This window comes from Ursus arctos, unplaced genomic scaffold, assembly GCF_023065955.2.
Source record: "Ursus arctos isolate Adak ecotype North America unplaced genomic scaffold, UrsArc2.0 scaffold_10, whole genome shotgun sequence".
Lineage (NCBI taxonomy): Eukaryota > Metazoa > Chordata > Mammalia > Carnivora > Ursidae > Ursus > Ursus arctos.
In genome coordinates, this window is record NW_026622764.1 from 62,066,539 (window position 1) to 62,087,595 (window position 21,057).

General features: G+C 38.1%; 1 protein-coding gene across 1 annotated transcript in view; it reads left to right on the forward strand.

The window, feature by feature from the left end:
- TRPC4 (transient receptor potential cation channel subfamily C member 4) overlaps positions 1 to 21,057 on the forward strand; it is a 142,227-nt gene that overhangs the window by 74,775 nt on the left and 46,395 nt on the right. Inside the window, exon 3 of the mRNA XM_026493170.4 lies at positions 13,553 to 13,889. Coding sequence (XP_026348955.1) covers positions 13,553 to 13,889 — 337 coding nt within the window. The remainder of the gene's footprint in view (positions 1 to 13,552; positions 13,890 to 21,057) is intronic.

The window sequence follows — 21,057 nt, forward strand, 5'->3', positions numbered from 1 at the left end:
GGGAGAGGGGTCGTGGTAAAGGAGCTAAGGGCCTTGCAGGCTTTGCATAAACCCAGGGCTGTTTCCTGGAATCTGTGAAGTGAGTGCACAGACTAATAAAGGGGAAGGAGACACAGTTAAATTCGCATTTTGTGAGGACCCTCTCAGCAGTGGTGCATAGGTGAGGAGAACTCAGAGGCTAATAGCCATGGGCAGAAAACAGACTAATCTTCCCAGTTTAGGCCTGAAATAATGACATCTGATGTTATGATAAGATCTCATGATCTGAACTAAGGAGTGGTATTGAAATGAACCAAACAGATGAATACAAAAGCAGCCGGCTTGATAGCACTGGTCACAGAGGGGAGGTAGAGCGTTCAGAATGTGCTCGTGGCACCAGCAAAATGGGGACAGACATTTTGAAACCACTTGGCTGAGGTGAAATTGACAGACAATAAACTGCACGTGCTTGAAGTGAATACTTCGACAAGCTTTTATAATACGTGTACACCTGTGAAAACATCACCACAATTACAATAGTGAACATATCTATCACCCCCACAAGTTGCCTTTTGCCCTTTTATCATTTTTCTCTGCACACTTCGGCCCCTTCTCAGCCAACCTCTGATCAACTTTCTGTCATCGTAGATTAGTTTGCATTTTCTAGAGCTTATATGCATGGAATTATACAGTATGTGCTTTTTTTCCCTCCAACTTCTCATTCAGCGTCCTTATTTAGAGATTCAACTCTGTGTGCCATTGCTAGTTCCTTCCTTTTTGTTGCTGAGTGTTCTTCCATAGTAGGGTCATGTCATGTGTTGTTTATCCATTCACTAGCTGATGGAAATTTGAATTGTTCTTGGTGTTGGTTACTACAAACACGACTATGACATTTGTATGCAAGTCTTTGTATGGACAAATGCCTCATTTCCTTTTGCATAAATGCCTGAGACTGGAATGAGTTCATTCTATCATAAATGTAGGTTCCATTTTTTTTTTTTTAATTGCAAACTGTTTTCCAAAGTGGTTACATTTTGATGAACAAAGTATGAGAGTTCCAGTTTCTCCATATTCCCACCAACCCATATCATGGTTAGTCTTTTTTGTTTTAGCCATTCTAATAGGTGTGTAATGACATCTCGTTGTGGTTTTAATTGCATTTCCCTAATGACAAAAGATGTTGAGCATCTTTCACATCTAATATTTGCCACCAGTGTATCTTTTGATGGTGTTTTTTCAAATCTTGCCCCCCCCCCTTTTTTTTAATTTAAGTGGTTTGTTTTCTTGTTATTGTACTTGGATAGTTGAATTGTATATGGTCAGAGGGAATTGTAGTCAAACAATATAGTTTTTTGATGCCAGAAGCTCCCTAGATCTTAGCTTAGGCCGTGAGTGGGCAGAGAGGGGCTCATGTCTCACGTACGTAAGTGCTGTGTCACGACACAATATTTGCATGCATGTAGGTAAGCAATGTGTTAGCCCAAAATAATTAATTATTAATTCATCGAGTTATACATATCTCTGTGACTTTCAAGTGGCAATTTTCCAATAGAAAAAAAATATCTACTGGTAATTTAACCTTAGAGAATATGATCAAACCAGGCAAAACTCTAGGTAGTCTTATGTGGGAGATTTCTATTATATACCTGATCTCAGATGTCTTCTCTCAGATCATCAGCATCTGCCTAGTTCTCCATTGTCCTTAGAGTTGTTCACTAGGTGTATGGTACTGATCCGGATCAATATTTCGTGCCTCTCATTTTTTTTAGCCACCAAAACTTTGGTTTTTATTTTTTTGTTTATTTTCATCCCATTGTGTAAAAGCCCTTTCTCAACCAGGTAGCCCTGGTGTATATACTTAATGCTCTGCTTGCTTAAGCAAGGCAATATCTTAGGCCAGTTAAAATGCACACATCTCCACAAAGCCCTTAGGAAGAAAATTTAATTATAGTAGCAGATTTGATATAGAAGATGGTTTTACAGGGGCACCTGGGTGGCACAGCAGTTAAGCGTCTGCCTTCGGCTCAGGGCGTGATCCCGGCGTTATGGGATCGAGCCCCACATCAGGCTCCTCCACTGTGAGCCTGCTTCTTCCTCTCCCACTCCCCCTGCTTGTGTTCCCTCTCTCGCTGGCTGTCTCTATCCTGTCGAATAAATAAATAAAATCTTTAAAAAAAAAAAAAAGAAGAAGAAGATGGTTTTACAGACAATCTTAAACTCGCATCACATGGATAGCTGACTGCCTACATGTTGACTCCCCTCACATCACAATGTTATTGATAGTTCACTCTTCTTTATTCCTTCTTACTTGTTGTCATTTATCATCAATCCTGGTGAGAAAATAAGGAAATAGAAAAATAGAGTCAAGAGAGGAAGGCAAATTGAACATAAAGTGGAAGACAGAGTTTTTAATAATACTTACGGATTTGAAATGTATTTGGAACATTGAAGGAGCAATTTTTATGTAAACTATAGAGCCGAAAGCTATATGCTAGGCAACTACTAGAAAATGAGTAATTGGGAATTTGGGGGGACTAAATTAAATTATGTCCCCCCAAAAGCTATGTTAGGGTCCTAACTCCAAGTACCTCAGAATTTGATCATATTTGGGAAAAGAATTATAACAGATGAAATTGGTTAAGATGAGGTCATGTTGGAGTAGGATAGACCCTTAATCCAGTAGGACTGGTGTCCTCATAAGAACAGAGAAGAGGATGTGAAGTGAAGCACACAGCTCTGTGATGAGAGAGACAGATTGAAATCATCCAGCTGCAAGGTAAGGAATACCAAAGATTGCCAGTCACTCCCAGAAGGTAGGAAAAGACAGGAAAGGATTCTACCCCGAATCTTAGAGAGAGCACAGCCTTCTCAATGCCTTGATTTTGGACTTTAAACTTCCAGACTGTGAGATAATAAATTCTATTGTTATAAGCCACCTTGTTTGTATGGTACTTTGTAATGGTAGACCTAGGAAACTACTACAGTGAGCAAATATATTTTAATAGAGAATGAGCAATCATGGAAATGTCTAGTTTATATACAAAAACTTTCAATATTCACAAGGATAGCAGTACCTTGGGGTAGAAAACTCTGTAAAGTTCTCATTTGCCCTCATATCCTGTGGGTTGCAAGTTGAGTTCCTTTGAAGAATTCCTAATGATGTTTACAGGTCAAAGTTTTCAGTAACCCATTTCCTCATGTGTAATAGCTTATTCCTTATTTTCAGGTCATTCTTCACCCATGCTGCATGATATTTCCATACAGACTGAAATGTGTATTAACTCAGGGAGTTATCACAAGGCTGCCCAGACCAGGATGTGGACAGGCAACGCTGGTGCTCATGGCAGGTGGAAATCCTGAAAATGAGGCATGAGGAGAGGACATGATCCATCTCTCACTTTTAAGAACGTAACTTAGGCTTTTTTTTCAAACAGAGAGAGAGAGGGAAGCCCAGGAGTTAATAATCATTGTAAGAAGGTGAGGACTAGGTTAGAAATAGGGCAGACAGGATAGGGAGGAGGGCCAGCATGGGAGGAATTTTGCAGACAAGCAAGCATGGGTGACCATGAGAGGAGGGAGGGAGAATGAAAAACGACACCACGGAATAGTTCCCTTTGAACAGACACTTTCTCCATATTCTGTCTGCTTTAGAAAGTGATGACAAAGGCTGGCAGAGGCATGTGAAACTGTTTTCTCCTCTGGCTCTTTTATGTGCTGTTTATGTTCTGTTCTCCCCTCTGTTGTCCTACAGGCTGGAGCAGAAAGTGCTGGCTGGTCAGTTACTGTGTGGGCTCTGCTGTTTCCAAAACACATAGCTTTCCTCTCTGCATCCTAGACTAGTTCAATTCATTCCAACCTCAATAAACAGATAATTAACAACTGAGGGTTATTTTTAGCCCAGGAAATGTGTTAGCCAAGATAGTCTGAGGAGCTGTTGTCAGAGAGGCAGAAAGGAGTTCAGTGGCAAGAAAAAGAGATTAGCGAGCATAAAGGAAATGACTTTATTCTTGACCTTGAGACTAGAGTGAAAAACTCGTCTGTTTATAGGATCTAACACATTTGAAACAAATATAACTCTTCACTTATATCATCTATGCGTATAAATTGGCAGCATAGATGAGAGACTCTCTTCTGCGGTATCAACCGTTGTTTCTGGAAAGAAGGTATAAGGACACTCTATTTTGCGGGGTCTTGTACAATTTAATTTTCTCAGAAATATGTGCTCGATGTTATGTGGAAAGAGACAGGGAAGGGAAGGGGAAAACAAAGGTGACTATATCCTTTCATCTTATAAGGATAACTAGTATTCGTTCCCATTGTGTCTCTTCTTTTTCCCTGCTGGATTCTCATTCTAATGGAAGATGGTCCTCAGGAAAAGTCTCCCCAGGAGACTCTGAGGAAAAGTGGAACACCCTTTGTGAACACGCCACTCCTAGGTGCAGAAACTGTTGGTGGCTCATCAGAGACTGGGGAACCAACCCACTGAGGGCTGGTCAGGATCAGACCAAACCTGCTTCCATTTTCCATCTACTATTCTCTCTTATTATTCACCTACATGCTTCAGTGGTCAAGTAAATGGTGGTTCCTTCAAAACTGTATAATTTTCTACCTCCATATCTCTATCCATTTTTAAGAAAACTTCTAGGTAACCGGCTAGAAAAGACTGGCAGTTTTTCATCCATCTGCCATGATAGTTTAAAACGATCTTTCACATACACCCTGAAGAGGGGTATTGAATGGATATGGAATTTCTACCAACTGTTGCCCTTTGTGATTTTCAGAGAACTAACAATATCTATTGACTCTACCTTCCCGTTACCTAAATTGGGTTTCGTTTATTTGCCAGGTTCAATAATTTAATGTATTCAACATTGGGTTTATCACCTCCCACCTTATTCCCTTTGCCTCTGCATTTTCGACTTCCCATTACTGCCCACTCATATGCCAGCTCAGTTGCCAAACCAATTTTGAATTTAGGCCCAGAAATGATGTAAGAAGTTAAATCCTGCCCCTGCCTCGCCAACACTATCAGATGGAGTTCAGTTGCCATCTTCCCTTCTGCATATGGAGACATCGGAAGTGGTGCCCTAGTAATATGCTTTGAGCTGTTCCTTGCACCCCAGTCTGCAAATATGAATTTGACCTTTATGTCCAAGGAGAGTAATCAGGTGATTTGATGACTAGATAGGAGAGTCTTTGAACTTGATAGCACCAAGGGGTTTGTTGGCCAATATAGTCAGCAGAGGGGAGGCTCTAAAGTTTATCAATCAGTCTTCTTGACTAATCTCGAGCTTTTTGCCAGTGCCTTCTCAGATATGATTAAGTCTTCACTCATTTTTTTATCTTTTAAGGAGGCTAATAAAAACTCAATTAGTCAACTATTTACTTTATTGGTATTACCTTAGGCTTAAATAATTGTTACCATCTTCTGAAAGTAAGTTTCTTATAGAATCTTTTAAAACTAATCCCCTATCTTGTGACATTCTGTTAATGAAAATGAGTTATTTAATATGTAAATATATGTCAATTAGCTTAACTGCAGTACTCTGAAAGTGAATAAATATAATATATTTTTGTAAAAGACTGTCAGTGACCGTGTATGTGTATGGACATATGTGTGTATAGACACATCCTCACACATGTAAATATGTGTGTGTATATGTAATATTGGTAATACCTAGCATTTATTGAACATACAGTATCTGTATGTTCATAGGAACTGCTGTATTCTTCATGTATTAAGCTTAATTAATTTTACAATAACTTTATATGATAAGTGTTTCTATTATCCCTGACAGATCAGGAAAAAAACACACTGAAAATTTAATGACTTATTAACATTCTCACCATCTGGAAACTGCAGATCTAGGATTCAAACCCCAGTGGGCTGTTCTAAGGTTCATATCCTCTTAATCCCTACGACAGCCAGACATGTAATATAAGGACCCCGTGATTTGCCATTTCACTTTAGGGTCACAGTGAAGCCAGATGGTGATGCATAGAGTAGACATCTGTCAGAAACCAGGTATGAGAATTTTTTTCTCCTTTTCTGATCCAGGTTCTTTATCATCTATGCATGTCTCCCCTATTCATTGTGTCCCGGTCTATTTCATGCTGTTGTGGGTCCTTTCCAGGCATTTCTATGGTGAATTAGTCAGCTCTTAGCTCCTGGCTACCACTGCACTACATTCAGCTTTCCTACGTGTACTACAGTTCAGTGACTCGATGGGCATCACTCCCTTAGTATTTTTGTGTTTATTCCTGTAATTAGATGTTACACTAATCTGCACCATAGACTACGCACTAGATGTGTGATTTCTTTTTTTTTTTTTTTGATTTTATTTATTTATTCGACAGAGATAGAGACAGACAGTGAGAGAGGGAACACAAGCAGGGGGAGTGGGAGAGGAAGAAGCAGGCTCATAGTGTAGGAGCCTGATGTGGGGCTGGATCCCACAATGCCGGGATCACGCCCTGAGCCGAAGGCAGACGCCTAACCGCTGTGCCACCCAGGCGCCCTAGATGTGTGATTTCTATGCATCCGACAGCAAAGGCATCTTCACGAACTAAATTTGCCTGTTCATAACCTCAATAAGGGGACTGACGTTAGGTGAGGAAAGCAAAAAATAGGAAAATAGAAAAACTTAGAAAAACTGGAGGACTAGCCGATATTACGCAAAAAGTCTTCTTCTGTAAAACTGGGGTTCGTATCATTTGTCTCTGGACTGGCAACATCAGCCTCATGTGGCAACTTGGTAGAAATCGAAGTTTGGGGCTTCCCCTTGGACCTACTGAATCAGATGAGGCGGGGCTCGGGACCGTGGGTTTTAACAAGCCTCTAGGCAACCCTGCTGCTTACTCAATTTTGAGAACCCTCCACCACTCTGTGGCTAGTTCCTCTCACCCAACTTCTCATACCACTCACAGCTGGCTTTAGCTTAAAACAAAGTCCCGCACCCATACACACACCACACACCCAAGCACCCCCACTCCTTCCCACACAGACATGCTCCGAGGACTTATAAGTATTCAAATGTATGTTTGCATTGAATTAAAACTACTCTTTCAGCATTTATCAGCTACAGTGGAGCTAAGTAGAACTTCATTAGACACCAAATCCTTTAAACCAGTGTTTATCAGATTTTAACGTTCATAGGAATCACACTGTCGGATGTCAGTCCTAGCCAGCAGGTGCAAAGTGCGGCCTAAGATTTTGCCTTGCTGATGAGCTTCCGGCTGATGCCACACTGAGCAGCAAGGACCTAGACTCAACCATCGCCTCAATAAATATTTTCACCTATGTCTCAAAATATGGCTACGGTTTTCCTTTACACTGTATCACTGGGATATTCACCACTGATAATGACCTTCTAGCACAAGGGGTAGCTCATCGGAACATGCCTGTCCCCATCCTCAAGTATTTACCATGAGATTCTCTACATCTAAATGAAAATACATCCATCTACTGCTGTGCCTGTCAAATTCTACCTATTATTTCAGACTCAACTTTCAAATTCTGCTTCCTGTCTTCAGTTTTCCCAGATTCCTTCCTGTTGGCACAGTCCTTCTTAGAGTCTCCACCTCTTTTTTAACTCGTCATCTAATGCTCTAAGTTACACTACTCTGTACGATAGACTATGTGCGGGATGTGTGACTCCCATCCGTCTCACAGCAAAGGCTTCTTCACTGAACTAAATTTGCCTCTTCATAACCTCAATAAGAAGACTGACCTTAAAGTGAGGAAAGCAAAAAATAGAAAAATAGAAAAAATTAGAAAAACTGGCAGACTGGTCACATGATCAGTCCCCAACACATGTTGAGTTCCCAGAAGACAGACTTATCTGGTTCTTCCAGATCTTGGTCCTCTCCCCATTTATCTAGCGTCATAGATGATGCCACTGGCTTAATTAAATTAGGGGAGGACCAGGTGAAAATGATGTTTGATTAATAAAGTAGCAGCATCTGATCAGTTATGCAGCCTGGCTGGGCTCCAGGAGACCAGAACTGTTTTAATTAGGAACACAACTAGAGCTATCTCTAAGAAACAGGGGGAGACCCAGATGGTTAAAGGGCACTGGGAGCTATGAAGGAAATTAGGGACTGAAGTTGAAGAAAGCTTTTTAGCTAGGGACAAAATAATTCCCTAAAGCTCCTAGGCCTACACATAATCCTTAAACCTTGCTATCAACATTACAAAACGAGCTGTTGAAAAGCATTCCTGGGCAGAGGAAATGAAACCCCAAAGGATATAGATTATTTTTTAATTGCTCAGAAATAAACAGTAAGACCCAGAGGAAACTATGGTCCTTTTTAAACAAAGAAACCAGATTGCCTGTATGTAAATCCTTCTAATACATTCAGCTCAAAAGTTTCAACTCTCTTGAGACCCAACTCAATTGAGACTGTCCTGTAACTATCCGACTTAGGATGCAGAAAGCAGCCAGGTTGGTTGTCCCCAGAATCTAGATTTTGTTCTTACAGAGAATATAGCTGCAGTCTGAATCTTGGATACAAATTTTTAAACTAGAAAATATATTTAAAAACTGAAAAGATGAAGAAAGGACAAATACCAAGTAAATCTGACCAATAGTTATTTTAATTACTAGGGCTCCATTAATTTTTGTATTTTCTTCTGTTGATTATGTCCATACCCAGTCAATATTTAATTCCTCCTCACTTAGTAATGAGGTTTCTTGTTTCTTTGATTTTAGTTTTTGGATTTTTTGTTTGTTTTTACTTTGTAGCTTTATCCTTTCTCTTCATCATTTTTTTGTTTCCTTAATGGTGTTGAGTGTTCAAGTATTTTGAGTAGTTGTTTTAAAATCATTAATACTGGATCCCACCTTATCTGTAAAAATTAAATTTCAATAATTACAGTTTTTTAATATCTTGAATACCATGACTCAGTGATTCTATATATAATCATGAGATCAGGTTTTTGAAACTTTTTTAAAGGTTATTGAAAGGCGGGATAGAAAGTTTTTCCTTTTTTTTTTTTTAGCGGCTTTTATAAATGCATGGCAAAAATGTGAATTTGAATGTTCCTAATGTTTTAATATGAATTTTAATATGATGGCAGGATTTGTGCTAGAATTGGCCAACAACTATAGGGAGAAGAGAGGCTGTAACTCAGTGTGCCTGAAGAGATACCCCACTTTCCCCAGTCCTGGAAGGGTAGTTCCTGTGACTCAATGTGCGGTCGAAAGATGATGCAGAGGAGACCGGAGCTGTGGGCTCCCAGCAATGTGATGGCTGGAAAGGGCTTTGTTGGAATGGGCCAGTGACAGATGTCAGAGATAGGATGGCCCCTCTCTGAGGGTGTCTTTCAGAGGGAGTTGGGGTAAAGCTGAGTGTTCCTCTAAATAATTCAAATAAACCAAGAGACTGGTTGGGGGGGGGGAAGAGAGAGAAAGAAAGACAGGAAGGAGGGGACAAAGAAAACATGAAGTACACAGTGAAGCATGAAAGCAAGAAAAAAACAAAGAATAGAAGGAAGAAGGGACACATGAGATAATGAAATGTTTTAATCCACTTTAGAAATTGCAGTCTAAAAAATCCCGTAATATAGAAGTTTAATTCGTTTAAGCCTTATTTTGGTAACTAATTTAACATGACTCATTTTTTTCATGGAAAATCTATTAATTAATAGCATACAATCTGGGGGGCGCCTGGGTGGCACAGCGGTTAAGCGTCTGCCTTCGGCTCAGGGCGTGATCCTGGCGTTCTGGGATCGAGCCCCACATCAGGCTCCTCCGCTATGAGCCTGCTTCTTCCTCTCCCACTCCCCCTGCTTGTGTTCCCTCTCTCGCTGGCTGTCTCTATCTCTGTCGAATAAATAAATAAAATCTTTTTAAAAAAATAGCATACAATCTGGAGGGTGCTGGTATAGACATGTAGTGAATAGGTAGAGTAGAGAGAGGATGTAAAACCATTGTGAAGGCATTTAGATTTATAGTGATTCTTTTTGGGTTATTATATTATTCCCTTGGGTTATAGGAATAGTTTTTGTGTTATTTCAAGCCTATGATTAGAACAGATTTGTAGTCAAATAATATCCACATTTGGGGAAACTTGCATATTATATACACTCACTCCTGCACTTCTTATAGTCCTATCTCTATTCTTCACCTCTACATAAGCCTCACTGTATCTGTGTTTAGTAGAAAATCAGTACACTCTTCATTTACTAAGCACAGATGTATACTTTCCAATAATTAAAGAAAAAGACCTTTTAAGAAAAAAATCATTAGTAAAAATTAAGGTTAACCTTAATTTGGCAGGTGTTCTAGAAGGACTAAATAATTTGCTTCTTCTGGGTAATTTAACACAGTCTATATGTGTGTATTAGGCAACAGAAATATTTATCCAAGCAAACCTGATATGCTCCTAATAAAGTTATTTGTTCAGTTGTCCTGGGGTGTCTCATGTTGTCATGAGATTTGGGCCAAGAAGGGCAGAGGTGGTTAGTCCTAGAATTCACCCAGGTCATGTTACACAAAGTACACACCTTTCTTTTACTTTTTCTGCATGTGTTACATCTGTTATTCATACTTAGCCCCTTACAGTGTTTCTTCAATTTGTGAGGATTTATGAGATATTACAGCAACTGCTTGTTAGACTTCGCATTTTCTGTAAGTCTAACTCCCTTTTATTAAGGCCTTTCAGCTGTGCTAAATTCTTATAGTATAAGGAATGTTTTAAATGAAAAACTAGAAAGAGGATGATAGACTGTTTTGTTTATAAAATGCTGTTGGGAAGGACTGTGTATGTGTGTCGGAGGGGGGACTCTTAAAAAGAACAGGGCTTATTAATGACTTTACATCCCATTACTCTGCAGATCTATCACCAAGAACTCTATTTTGACTTTCAAATACCTGATTTTGACCAGAATAATAGGCAAGGATGGTGATAAGAAAAGCTATTCTTTGGATTATGAAATTTGATTTTATTAATTATTTATAAAGTAATAAAAATGGCCCTCATCATCTAAGTCTTAAAGAAATGCAGTTTTATTTTATCTATATCTATTTAACCCATTATCATAAATTTGATTTGATTTATTACATATTTCTTTGCCCACTATGTATTTGATAAGTAGGGTATCCAAAACAAGGTGATGAGAAACAGTTGCATGAGAAATCATTTCATGTCCAACCCATATGTTTGCACAGCTCAACTATTGAACTGCTCTTTTAGTCAATCAGCCTGTCTTTCCTTTCACTCTCAAGCATTTGTGACAAGCAAGGCTCTTTATGAGAACTCCGGGATTTTTTGCTTGCTTACCACCAGAAGAGAGTAAGGGCAAAGTCTTGTCTAAAGGAGATCCATACAGGCTAAGACCAAAGAAGAAATATGATGTCAGCAGAACTTTCCCAAATCCCTTGCAAGAAACCAAAGCTTCTACTACAGTCAAACTGCCCATAGGGCATCCCTCAAACACTCTTTGCCAGCGTATGTTCTCTCTCTCTCACCATACCTTGCCTTTAACTGCCTTCCCCTCTCTTCTCTGCTTAAACAAATCTGCCCCTTTAGAGCCCACATCTACTGGGAAGCATTCTTGGACCAGTCTGTCTGGAAGAAATAACTCCTTCTGAATTTATATAATGCTTAGCTGTCAATCCCAGTGAGAAAGGTACTGTGCAGAAAAAAAAAAAAAAATCCTAGACCAGTTAATCTAATATTTTATCATTTACTAGATATGTAACCTTGAGTAAATTTACTGACCTCTTATAACACACTCTATCCTCATCATTAAAAGAGAATAAGATCTATACTATATCTCTAACATGTTGTTAGGATAAAATGATGTTATGTTTGTGAAATGTTTGGTATATGGTAATTGATTATACTTAGGCAAAGTATCTATTTTATTTCCACAAAATTCAGCTATGATGATTTACATTCTGGTAATCCTAATATGCTTTCATGTACGTATTTCTTATTGCCTCAACCCAATTGAAAATATATTTGCTTTTTCTGATGATGAAAGTAGTAAGTGTTTATCATAGGAAATGTTAAAAAACAAATAACCCACTCAAAAAGTGGGCCAAAGACATGAACAGACACTTCTCCAAAGAAGACATACAAATGGCACAGACACATGAAAAAATGCTCAACATCATTAGCCATCAAGGAAATACAAATCAAAACCACAATGAGATACCACCTCACACCAATTAGAACGGCAAAAATTAACAAAGTAGGAAACAACAAATATTGGTGAGAATATGGAGAAAGGAGAACCCCCTTAATACTGTTGGTGGGAATGCAAGCTGGTACAGCCACTCTGGAAAACAGTATGGAGATTCGTCAAGATGTTAAAAATAGAGCTACCCTATGACCCAGCAATTGCACTACTAGGTATCTACCCCAAAGATACAGATGTAGTGAAAAGAAGGGGTCTATACACCCCAGTGTTCATAGCAGCAATGTCCACAATAACCAAATCTTGGAAGGAGCTGAGATGCCCTTCAACAGATGACTGGCTAAAGAAGATGTGGTTCATATATACGATGGAATGTTATTCAGCCATCAGAAAGGATGAATACCCACCATTTGCATTGATGGATGGAACTGGAGGGGATTATGCTAAGTGAAGTAAGTCAAGCAGAGAAAGGCAGTTATCATATGGTTTCACTCATAGGTGGAACATAAGAAATAGCATGGAGGACATTAGGGGAAGGGAGGGAAATCTGAAGGGGGAGAGATCAAAGAGGGAGATGAACCATGAGAGACTATGGACTCCAAGAAACAAACTGAGGGTTTCAGAAGGGAGGGGTGTGGGGGGAGAGAGTAATAGGGTGATGGGTATTAAGGAGGGCAAGCGTTGTGATGTGCAGTGGGTGTTACATGTAACTAATGAATCATTGAACACCACATCAAAAACGAATGATGTGCTATACAGTGGCTGACTGAACATAAAAAAAAAAAGAAGCTGTGAAAGCACCATTAAAAAAAAGAAAATGTTCAAAGTACACCCAAATATAAAAATGAAAATCTAGTATAATGTCATTACCAGAAAATAACCAGTAAGCCGAGAAATAACCACTATTAACATCTTTTCTTGTGCTATATATGTATATATATATGTGTGTATATATATATATCTCAGTTCTTATATATGTATGTATATGTTTGTGCCTTTGTACACAACTTTGCTCACTTATCAGTGTGTCCTATGAATATTCATGTTCTCCAGCTGTATTTTTACTTACTCAAGTACAACTGCTGGTTTCTGTCACGTCTGGCAAAGCACACAGCACTCTGCCTTGGGTAGAAAATGTTAAATACATGGGCTTTATTCACAGAATGATTTAAAGGACTTTATGATTAACTCTAATATTTTTTTATAGATTTTATTTTTTTTAAGTAATCTGAATACCCGGATGTGGGGCTCAAACTCACAACCCTGAGATCAAGAGTAGCACGCTCTACCAACTGAGCCGGTCAGGCACCCAGTATAAAATTATTTAAAGCAGGACTTCTGGCTTTAAAGATAAATCTGTGGTCTTGCTGATGAACCGACGCCACCGCACGTAACACTGACTCTTCCTTTCCTTTCCTTTCTGTTTAGTTTGTCGCTCAGCCCAATTGCCAACAACTGCTTGCATCTCGCTGGTACGATGAGTTCCCAGGCTGGAGGAGACGCCACTGGGCAGTGAAGATGGTGACGTGTTTCATAATAGGACTTCTTTTTCCCGTCTTCTCTGTGTGCTACCTTATAGCTCCTAAAAGCCCACTGGGACTGTTCATCAGAAAGCCATTTATCAAGTTCATCTGCCATACAGCGTCCTATTTGACTTTTTTGTTCCTGCTGCTGCTTGCCTCTCAGCACATCGACAGGTCAGACTTGAACAGGCAAGGTCCACCACCAACCATCGTCGAGTGGATGATATTACCGTGGGTCCTGGGTAAATGTGTTACTATAGAAAATATAATAAAAACGTGTTGCTGCCATGGAATTTCATTGCCCAGAAAAGAATAGTCATTCAAGTTTCGGACGTAGGCATATTTAAAACAGGTTCCGCCCATCGTAGTGCCAAGGCCTAATCCCAAAAGCTAAATAAATATTTTGCAAGTCTTGGGGGACTTGCCCCCAGATGCAGCCTATGAAATGTAACCGTAGGTTTTAGGATTTGTGATTTCAATGACTTCATGTCCCAGGAATGATTTTCTGGGTTTTTTGTTTGTATGCTTGGCTTCTAAAGACCTTCAACATATCTCATTGGCTATATATCACTAATCGTTCTCATTTTCTTAATAGATACACCTTCTAAAAGACAAATACAAATGACTCTGCAGAATTAGTGATTCTATACTTAAAGCAAAATTCTTTAAAATCAATCCATTTTAAGTTTATCTTTGAAATGATATATTCCATCAAAATATAGGAAATTAAACACTAGGACATTCTCCAATCTCTCTCTGTTCTTTCCATAGAAAGAAAAATGTTTTGGGATCTGCAGCAAATCTTGGTAAGGTAGAAAACCTTAACGTAGATGGTAAAAGCCTTGTTTTCCTCTCGTTATTGTAGCCATAGTTAAAATTTACATTTTAATTATTCTTTCCTCTATCCTACTGTGGTTTGCTGAGAAATCCCATTTTCTCAATTTAGCCCATCATTTTAAACCTCTCTGGTATCATATCCATCTCATCATTTACTAATTAGAAAATATGTGAAAATTTCATGATTCACAGTCTCGGATGATCAGTTTGGCTTAACCGTCAAAGCTATTGGAGAGACTATAAAATGTGGAAAAGGCAGGGAAAAAAAGGACTATATCTGAATCTGACATAGATACACTCTTCGATTTTAAAGACTATAAATACTCGAAGTACTAACAATAAGAAAAGTTCATAGCAAAGAGATTTGATATGTTTTACAAATGTACTGGAATAAAACACCTTCTTAAGTGACCTTTAAAGTAGAGTACATTCTGACATGCATAAAGTGCGATCTTGCTTAAATTAGAAGAAAGGTTTAGATAACCTGTGTCCTTTTTGCATAAAATAATTATGACATTGGAGCTGATATTCAATATAAAATAACCCTGCCTATTCCCATTTAAACTAAATAACTCACATTAGGAACATTTTCTTCATGGAGTTTTCTCCATAGAAAATATCTTGGGAACAATTCTTAAAGAAGCATGTAGGACGTTAAGGCTCCCATTATGGGTAACTTATATGGAACGTCTAAAAATTCTGATATTCCAAATGAAATACAGAATATTTAATTTTGAAAAATGCTATAGACACAGTGCAGCATAAGCAGATATAGTATTTCTAGACTTTTCCTGTATGCAAGTAATGAAAATATGTAGAGTTAATTAGGAATTAGCTCAACTAATTAAGTTAATGAAAATTTCTTGCCCTTATGAAGCTTAAATCTTGCTAGAGGAACTAGATAGATAATAAACAATGAGATATGTTACGTAGTGTCAGAAAATAGTAAATAACATTAAAAAATAGAAGCTTCAAACCTTTAGTAACTTGTACAATTAAGAGTCAGTGGCTGCTTCCTACTTGCAATACTTGTAACAGAATTTTCCATGAAAGTTGGCTAGAAATTATATCCAAACCACAACTGAATGGTTAAATAAGGTACACATTTAATTGTGATAATTAAAATTCCAGCTTAGAGAAATATCTTCTAAAGGCAACATTTCCTTTAGATACCCTGACTTCAGGGAGTTAATTTATCTGGGAATTTTTAGGATAAAAAGAGATTTTCTAGAATAAAAAATATTATGAATGATACTTTTTTTTAAAGATTGTTTAATTTTTTTAAATATTTTATTTATTTATTCGACAGAGATAGAGACAGCCAGTGAGAGGGGGAACACAAGCAGGGGGAGTGGGAGAGGAAGAAGCAGGCTCATAGCGGAGGAGCCTGATGTGGGGCTCCATCCCAGAACTCCGGGATCACGCCCTGAGCCGAAGGCAGACGCTTAACTGCGGTGCCACCCAGGCGCCCCATGAATGATACTTTTGCTTGGAGAATTTTCTATATCAAATATATTTGTCCCAACAGTATATTATTCATCAAAGCTGATGAATCCTGAGTGCCTCCCATCTAACACTGAGTTCTAAGTGTTTTACTAGATCCATGGTTATAAGGGGATACATGCTATTGTTATTAGACTCTTGTAGAAAACACACTGTATTTGAATACATGCTCAGGTTCTATCACCGAGAGACTCTTAAATTAACCGGTGCTCACAACCTCTCAGGATTTTCAGTATCCTCATCACAGATTCCTAGTGTCTTGTACTGGGGAGCAGTCATTATTAGGGCAGAGGAAACTGGTCTTTTTTGACGGGGGCTGGGAGGTGGGGAGGTGGCTAAGGACAACAGGGTGGGAATGCTATAACCTTTTACCAAAGGTGTGATATAGACAAACAGGCCAGGTCTGATTTAACAACTCTGTTAATGAGCCTTCTATCTTGTCTCATTTAATACCGCAGTCTGGCCAAGGAAGTGGTCAAACATTTCACAGTCCTCCGTTGTGAGGTTCTAGATTTATAATAACAAGACTGAACGACTCACAGAGAGGAGAGCGGCTTACAAACGTGTTCTTCATCCTGTTAATTTTCCCAGTGATAGACTGAAGCTCTATGCAGGGGCTTTTCTCAAGGGCTCGTGAACTGACTCAGATTTTCAACCCATGTCACTCTGTGAGCTACTTACAATGTAAAGAAATGCTTTTTCAGTGCTACTAAATTTGCTTGCCTTCCATTTCAGGGAATGTTTCCCAGACCTCTGATAACATAACTGACAAGAAATGATCACTTTTATACCTCCCATTTTTTAATCCTTACAAAAAGACTTTTGATGTACTCATTTTATATATTCCTATCATAAATTTCAACTTTGCCTGAGTAGACAAGTTTTCTAACTGTAAAGCCTAATGTCGCAAATCGATCCCTTTATCTTCTTAAGAAGTACGTACGGTCTTGCTTTGGAATTTCTGTTCTTTCGTATACTTTGCAGTGCTTCAACAAGAAGAACTGATGTGGTGTGACAGATCCAGATACGTTGTGGTTTAGTACGGTGGCAGAATAATGTGTCCCTGTTATTTTCAATATCTTTCCTGTGGAAGTTCAACATCCTGTTGACTATTTAAATTGAAGTCTATTGAGTTTTGTATCTTTAGAAAACAGTCTGCAATGACCCTTGTGTTCTTCCACGGTGGTGTCATAGATATGCTGTAACTCAGCTCTTGAGAAGCTTTTTGAATGATTTTTCCTTCAGACTTTCTTGTATTGAAGGTTATTGACCCTTCTTTCTCCCATCAAACAACTTCAAGGGATCTTATAGATGTCTGCTGTGAAGATAAACTTTAGCATATAAGCAAAGAAATCGAAAGCCTCATGTAGGGATCAAATGTAGGATTTAGTCATCTTAAGAAAAAGTCCTAACCAAAAATGAAAACTAAGTACAGATAATTCAGTTAGAACTATCTCAATAGATAGGTAGATTATGGACAGATAGACAGCAATATACTTCTCAGACTGTTAGATCACCCATTTAAACTAGAGTAAAAAGTGAAACAATGGTTCTATCAAGAGTAAAGTGAAACAATGGTTCTACCTAGAGTAAAGTGAAACAATGGTTCTATCAAGCAAGCCTCTGAGCCTGATGACAGAGCTATACTTTTCAAGGGTCTGAGAAAAAGGGTCATTGGAAACACTGGATAATGGATTAAATGGAGCCTGGGGCCAGATTAGAGACCTGGTTGCTTCTATGCTCTGCTGTGCCATGACCCTGAGGCTCTTAATCTATTCAGGGTTTGATTTTTAACATAGAATACCAGGGATATGAAATGAATATTCATGTGAGAATTTCCCTTTTACATAAAATTTATATGCAAACTAAATATAGCATGTTATATTTATAATGTACAATGAGAATTTATCTAAATGATAGCAGCAGTTTTATCTCGAATAGATGTCATTTGTTTTTTGAAGGTAATATGGAGTAAAATATGAGGAAAAAACAACTTATGAATGCTAATTTTTAAGTCCTTCCCCAAAGCCAATTTTGATTTTTCTACAGAATCCATTATAATTCAACTGTAACAGTCAAATCTGTGTCATAGCTTATTCCCTGCAAAAAAAAGGTGTGCACATATGTATATGCATGTGAAATAGCAAGAGGTAGACTTACGTTATCCGCTTAGCAAAAAGAAAGTATGACATTGACAACATTTTTTTAAAAAGTAGAATGTTAAGGAAGGCTATCACATTAATAAAGCAGGAAATACTTTGTTCTCAATGAGAAGAAAAAATGTCTGCTGCAGTGACTTGATATTATGTGTGTGCCTAAGAATATGCCATAATTATGTAGTATATAAATCTATGCATGCTGAGCATGATAAGAAGGGTGAACTGAGGAAAAGATGTATCATAGGAAGAAATCTGAGCTCTGTTAAAAATAGCTTCTAGTGAATTCCTAGGCATAAACTAAGAATTGCTCATAATATCCGGATTATACATCTTGCCCATAACACGTACTTATTTGACAATTTTTCTCTAACAAAATTGGCCACTCATTTCCATGATTTATTTGATATTTTTATCTTTTAAAGGGTTGATATTAACAAATCTGAACATTTCAATAAGGCCTGCCAAATTGCAAATGGAAAAAGAAAACTTGTGATCACATTCTCCCCTAGATAAAGACTCGTAGAGACAAGCAATTCTATATATGTATATTCTTTCCTTTTTGTGACCATTTGTACATCCTTTGACTAATAGGCATTGGTTTCAGGTACTCATACTCTCAGCCTCCCCCCCGAATTACCCATCTGCTCAGACAGCCCCCCAGAGGTATTCTTGGAATTATAAGAAACAAGTCTATAGGTTCTCCCCGCCTCTCCCTTGGCAAGGTACTCTACCACCTCAGCAAAATGGCTGCAGACACACAGAGACATCCCAATACAGCCCCAGAACATCCACCTACTAATTTAAAGAGGCATTTTAATTTTCAAGAAAACCAGACAATTGTTGTAGTATAACATATAATCATCATTTTCCTTTTTATCTGTGGGGGAAAAACTTTAAGGTCACCTCTACTAAGACTTATCAAGATTTATCAAGACTAATGCAGTAAAATTTCAAAGGATGAAATATTTATGTAGATTTAAATTGTTGGGCACATACTATTTCTGACCAAATGACTCCTTTATCAGAGAGAAGATTAAGTATTTTAGGTCATGACGATACAATACATATCTGCTACCCCAAAAGTGAAATCAGCACGCTTTGAGAGAATATTTGGCAACATGATTCAGATGGGTCAAGGGAAGGGGGCAAAAGATAAGGAACTGAATGTGTTTCTTCAGCTGAACTTCATAGTAACTCCACTTCACTGAATCATAATAAATGTTGTTTATATCTCATTTCATAGAGAGGAAATAGGCTTAGAGAAGTTAAATCACTTGCCCAGGATCAGGAGCTAACGAATGCTAGACACTTGATTCATACTTCAGTTGTGTAATTCCAGAGCTAGAAACTTTTTCCTCCATAAATACTGCCCCCGCAATTTGAGGAGTCAGATTTGAGGAGGCAAAAACAGCCCAAGAATTGAAGACTTCTTTGCTCATTTGTTTTGTTTCTTAATTTCCACATATGAGTAAAATCATAAGGTATTTGTCTTTTTCTGAGTAACTTTTTTGCTTAGCATTATCCTCTCTAGATCCATCCATGTTGTTACAAAAGGCAAGATTTCATTTTTGATGGCTGAGTAATATTCCATCATATGCACACACGTGCACATGCACACACACAGCACATCTTCTTTATCCATTCATCGATCCATGGATGCTTGGGCTGTTTCCATAATATGGCTACTGCAAATAGTGCTGCCATAAACATAGGGGTACATGTAGCCTTTCGAATTAGTGTTTTCATACTCTATGGGAAAATATCCAGTAGTGGAATTACTGGATCATATGGTAATCCTATATTTAATTTTTTGAGGAATCTCCACACTGTTTTCCACAGTGGCTGCACCAGTTTGCATTCCCACCAACAGTGCACAAAGTTTCCTTTTTCTCTACATTTTTGCCAACACCTGTTATTTCTTCTGTTTTTGATTTTAGCCATTCTGACAGGTGTGAGGTGATATCTCATTGTGCTTTTGACCTGCATTTCCCTGGTGAGGAGTGATGTTAAGCATCTTTTCGTGTGTCTGTTGGCCATCTGGATGTCTTCTTCAGAGAAATGACTGTTCATGTCTCCTGCCCAAAAATTTTAACTGGATTATTTGTTTTTTGGGTGTTGAGCTGTATAAGTTCTTTATATATTTTGGATACTATCCCTTTATCAAATATCTCACTTGCAAATATCTTCTTCCATTCAACAGGTTGTCTTTAGTTTTGTTGATTGTTTCCTCTGCTGGGCAGAAGCTTTTTATTTTGATGCAGTTCCAATAGTTTATTTTTGCTTTTGTTTCCTTTGCCTCAGGAGACATATCTAGAAAGATGTTATGTTTGATGTCAGAGAAATTAATGCCTATGCTCTCTTCTAGGATTTTTACGGTTTAGGTCTCACATATAAGTCCTTAATCCATACTGTTTATTTTTGTGTATGGGGTAGGAAAGTTATCCAGTTTCATTCTTTTACACGTCTCATTGTCCCTTTAAGTCAGTGTTTCTTGAAGTGTGGTCAGCTGACTAAAATCATAATCACTGTGAATTTCTACAAAAAATTTAGATTTTGAATTCTCCCCTTGGTTGATTAGTTCAGATATTTCAGAGGCCTTTAAACATTAAATATTGAGAAACAATTCTGGAAGCAAAATGTATTCATGTAAAAGCTTTATTAAGGAGGCTCAACTCATTAAAATCTAAACACGAAATGGTTTTACTTCTGATCACTCTCTCCAAGCGCCCTACACCAAATTTCCTTTTCCTGTACATTGATGATATGTCTAGTGGATATCAAGTTCCTGAAACTTTGAGTTATTAAAAAGTAGTCCCAGTTCAGTTTAAAACTTGAGTCTTATCATCCACTTAAAACTTTCCTCTTCCTGGCAAAGGCCTGGCCCATGGCTCAGGGGACCTGGAATTGTCCA